The 4,913-nt window shown below is 56.2% G+C and overlaps 1 protein-coding gene across 1 annotated transcript; it reads right to left on the bottom strand.

Moving 5' to 3' along the window:
* Positions 1-1,052: 1,052 nt before the first annotated feature.
* On the bottom strand, positions 1,053-4,288 carry POSPLADRAFT_1161200 (hypothetical protein; the record flags this gene model as incomplete). Its single annotated transcript, XM_024487657.1, has 3 exons — positions 1,053-1,086; positions 1,118-3,949; positions 4,227-4,288. Coding segments are annotated over 3 exons (2,928 nt in total), but the record flags the coding sequence as incomplete, so codon positions are not given.
* Positions 4,289-4,913: the final 625 nt, after the last annotated feature.

Below are 4,913 nucleotides of genomic sequence, written 5' to 3'. Positions count from 1 at the left end.
CTGTACTACTTGCCTGATACGGACGCATCATATCTACTGTACGATTAGATTAGATGGGGCGGCAGCGCACGGCACAGCTCGGGCTCCGCTGACACAGCCGCTCTGACTCACCGGCCCCCGGGGCCGCGTCGGCATGCTGTGCACGGACCAGCTGCGCACGGACCAACGCGCACAGCCTGCCCTAATCTCCCCATGTATATAAACCGGCCTCTGCTGCCCTAGGGACCTCAGTTTCGACCTCTTGTCCCTAGGTCAGTAAGCTCTTACTTGTATCCTTTACTTACCCTTACTAACTAATACATTTTCTTGTCCCTAGCCTTAGGTTTGAGCCTAGCTCACCATCGCTTCGGTAAGATAAGTCGAACGCCCCCAGCGTTTGGTTTTCCCCTGTCGCTCGACCCTAAGTCGCGACAGCTTCGTTGTGCAGGCACATGAAGTGGTGGAGGACTCGACGTTCTTCGGGGAGTAGGAAGTCGCCGTCGTGAAGCTTCTCGGTCATTTCGAAGTGTTCGAGAGTGTACCGACCGGTAGGTTTGAACGGCGGGGGGTCGGTCGAAAGCTTGGGCATGATGGATAGAGGGTCGCCCTTGATGTCTTGAAGTATACGAAATTGTTCGGGGACGGCACCAAGGACGGGTCGAGTTTTGAGAGCGACAGGCTTGTACTTTTTCTTTGTCGCGGCGAGGACCTTGTGCGTTGAAGGGGTAGAAGTCGATGTCATCGAAGGAAAGGGAAGAATTGAGTTGGAAAGCTGCGAGATGGACTTCGTCGGAAGGGGAGCTGGGGGAGTCGAAGCAAACGGAGCTGAAAATAGAAGAGTCGAAGCCCACGTCGAAGCGTTCGACGGGGCGGCATTAGCAGCAGTAGTGTCCGAAGTGTAAAGAGACTGCAAATATGAAGAAACGGAGGTGCATGCGGAGAGGTACAGTGACGAGACAGCGTTCGGAATCGAGGAATCAATAGGAGCGACGAAGGAAATACTCGGGTTTACCCCATCGTAGTCGATGACTAGCGCGGCTTCTCCTTGATCATGGGGAATCAATTCCTCGAAGCTAGAAAATGCGATTTGCGACACCCGACAGGATGCTGCCGGCTTCGCGATCTTCCTCGCACGTACGTTGGAATCGTGACGGTTTCGCCGGTGTTCGGACAGAGGATTGTAATCGTCTGGTTCTCGTCGGCGAAGTTCTTGACGACGCTTTGCGTGAGCACGTCGAAGGGTCGGCCGAGGAGGATGTCGTACGCTGCGTTTCGAATGACGTGAGCCTGGAGGTACAATACGATCTCACCGATGCGGAAGGGAACATTTCGAATGAGTCCCAGCGATCGGTCCACCTCGCCGTTCGCCAATTGCATGTTCAGCTGGATGGTAGGATCGAAGAGGAGGTTGAGGCCCAGACAGACCTCTTCCGACATGGCGACGATCTGCGAACCGGGGTCGACGATGCATTCGATCTGCTCTTTGTTGTCAACCAACGCGATGATCGAACGAATCGCGTTCGAATCGCGGGCGACGGTGAATTCTGCGGGGTGCTCGCCGTGCGGGATGTGCTTCAGATAGGTTTCATATGGGTTGGGGACAATTGTAGCACCGGGTTCCAACGTTGCACCTGAACACGAGAGCTGGTTGACGGCCGTGACCTCGTTGGTGCCGATTTCTACGATGTGGGCCGACGCGACGGGTTCCGTCGAGACTCGCTTAGGGGTGACGGCGTCGCGGTGCTTGTTTCGAACGTCGGGCGCGATTGACAGCAACTCTTCTGGGGTCAGCGTGATGAACGGCGACTTCATCGAACACTGGAAGATCTCTTCGGCGAGCTTCAGCTGGATAACGGGGACGATGGTCTTGTACACAGGTTCCTTGCCCTTGTTGTTCGAGGGCTTCGGCGGAGTTGCGAAGTTTCGAACGTTTGGCGGGGCGTATGTTGCGTCGCGAGCGTTTGCAAAGGGGTGTACTGGTGGTGCTGGGGGAGCGGACGTAGTAATAGGGTGAGACGTGGATTGCACAGGCGGGGAAGAAGACGACGCGGGTGTTGCTGCTGGTATCGTTGGAGGCGGGGCCGTGCTTGTCGAAGTGCTCGAGGGTGCCGCCACTCCCTTCGATGTACCAGATCCCGAGGCTTCCGCGCTCTTCGGGACGGCTGGCGTCGTAGGCTTCTTCCGCTGTAGAATCTCGACGCCGTCGAAGACCTCCCTGCGCTTCCGAAGCTGAAGGAGTTCTCGCTCGAGCGCCTCGATCCTGCTGCTGGTGTTGAGCGTGAAGGTCTGCATAGTCGAGCGATCGTCGATCTCGAAGAGCATCGTCGGAGCGGCGGGTGCTGCGGGATTTCTTCTATGCCACTCGTAGATTCGATCTCGTATCGTGAGACCAGGGATAGTGCGGGGGCAGAAGCTTCCGTTCGGAAGGACGATCTTGCCTTCGGTGTTACGTTTGCACTTGCCGTCCCGGATGTCGATCTCCGCGAACTCGCAGGTGCCTACCCTGCAGCCACGATTGCCGCAGTAGTGGCACGTCTGTTCAACTCCGCTGTTCTCGTGGACGTGGACGGCAGCTTGTTGTCTCAGTGCGGGGGCGTGGTTGTGCATAGCGTGTGTCGTCGGCTGGATGAGTGTTGCGATCGTCCTCGACAGGCTTTCGATGATCATCGAGATGTCTTCGGTTTTGATCATCCCGGGGGGCACCGTTGTCGAAGTGTTCGACGTCGAAGCGGTAGCTTGGTTAGCCACTGTCGTAGGTGTGCTCGATGTACCGTGTAAGATGAACGTAGCCGCCGCGTGAATCTCTGCCATGGTGTACGGGTCGTCGGCGTAGTGATCGGGATGCTTGAGATGCAGTCGGGTCTCGAGCCGTGTGAGCAATGCTGGCTGGAATCCTCGAAGGAATGCGCGACTTTGTTCGATAGTGGAGAGCCGGTGCTGTGCGATGAGATGTTTTGTGATGGCCATGAAGTCGCGGTAATAGCAGCCTAGGTCTGCCGCGTTGTGAATCCCGATACGAGCGCGTTCTCCGATGAGCTGATCCATGTCTGCCAGCGACCACTTTCTTGTATCGTCGGCGCCAGGATAGAGTGCTCGTACGTCGGCTTTCCAGTCGTTGTAGCTCTTGGCTACGTCGATGAAGGACTCGATGGTTTCCCATAAGTCGGCGACGTCGATCGAAGGATACCGAACGGCCCACTGTTTCTTGGCTGCTTCGTCGGTAATCTGACACCGGGTGAACAACGCTTCGAGGTCCTGGAAGTAACGCCGAAGCGAACGGACTTCCGACGGGTCGAAGCTTGGTGCCGTCGAATGACCGCGTGGGGGCATCAATGGTGTGTTCGTGTTCTGGCTCATGTTCGTAGTGTTGATAGGAGCTGGGCTCGAAGAGGACGAGGTAGTAGTTGAAGGAATCGTAGGTGTGGGCGGTGCGGGGTTGGAGTTCGAAGCTGCGTTCGAAGGTGCTAATAGTGGCGGAGGTGCCAGGTCGGATGAAGGTATGACTGAAAGTCGCGAAGAGGATGCGATGGGCGGCTGAGCGTGGGCGCGAAAAGAAGACGGAGTCGGAAGTACGAGATTCGAAGTAGCTGGGATGGGATCCTCGGGTTCGGGCGAAGAACTGGATCGTTCGAAAAGATCAGGAGTCGAAAAGTCGTAGTCGGAAGTAGTGAGGCCTAGAAGCTCGGGGGACGAAGTGTGTTCTTCGGCGGTCGAAGGGATTGGTTCTTCGTCGAAGTCGTCCTGGAGTTCTTGGTCTATCTCGTCTTCTTCGTCGCGGTCGAAGTCACCGGGGATTGTTGGAGAGGGGGTTGAATGTGTTCGAGAGGAGCTGTCGAGGTTCTCGGCGGCGCTGCGGCTAGCAGCCTCACGCGCTTGCGAGCGGGTGACTACTGGAGACGTTTTCGGAAACCCGAAAGCAGCGAATTCTTGCCTGAAATCCCCTCGCGGTGGGCTCCAGAAATGATACGACCTACGAAACCCTAACCCCTAACCTGGGTGCGACCTAAAGGGACTAGAGAGACGGCTTATAGTCTAATGAGAGGGGAGTTAGCAGCAAGGTGTCCCGTGGTTCGAGTGAACACGAGAAACGCCTTTGGGAAAGGTTACGAACAAACGGGTAGGTACGAGGTGGCTTCGACACGTCGTCGAAGCTACTCGGAAGCTGTGGAAAGTTAGCGATGATCGAAGCTCGGCAGAGCTCTTCGATGTATCGTAGAGAGAAGGGACACGATTCGATAGGGGGGGACTTAACTAGGACGCGGTTCGAGGTGCAACGCAGTTCTTCGACAGTAGTCGAAGTCGAAAGGTTCGTCAAGACGGTATCGACGAGTGAACGCAGTGGACGAGGTTTCGAGGTTACGCAGTGAGAAACGAAGTGACGCAGTTGAGGACGTAGACGCAGGGCGAACTCGACTTATGAGCTCTGAACTCGAGGGGGGGAACAGATCTTGTATTTTTGGAGAGAAGTACAACCGATTTTATACTACACAGGACGCTACGACTATTCGAGAGTGGCATACGAGTACAAGGGGCTTTGCATTGTTCCTCAAGAACCTGCCTCACCGAGAGGCACATACCAAGTCCATCGGTAGAGTGACGTCATGCCGAACGCGGAGATGAAGAGCAACATATGGCCACTTCGGACCGGTAGCCGTCGTGAAGGCATGCCGCGAGGTTTGATACCTAATCGGGAAAGACCGGCTACTTCGGTGTGGCTTGGAGCGAAGCGCGCGCTTGGCCGAGCGGCGTCAAGTGGCCCTATTGTTCGCCGAATGCGGAAGATGTTCCGAGATCTACGCACGAGGCATCGGAAAGACCGTGCCGAGCTTCGAGTAAGCGTCGCGCACCGTCGAAGGTGTTGAAGAGCGTCGAAGGCGAAATCGAAGTGTTGGGAGACTGAGTCGAAGTACCGGGCGGGATGCGAGTGCCGAAAA

Source organism: Postia placenta, assembly GCF_002117355.1.
Source record: "Postia placenta MAD-698-R-SB12 unplaced genomic scaffold POSPLAscaffold_46, whole genome shotgun sequence".
NCBI lineage: Eukaryota > Fungi > Basidiomycota > Agaricomycetes > Polyporales > Adustoporiaceae > Rhodonia > Rhodonia placenta.
The sequence above is the reverse complement of the archived record's forward strand: the minus strand, read 5'-3'. Positions and strand labels throughout refer to the sequence as shown.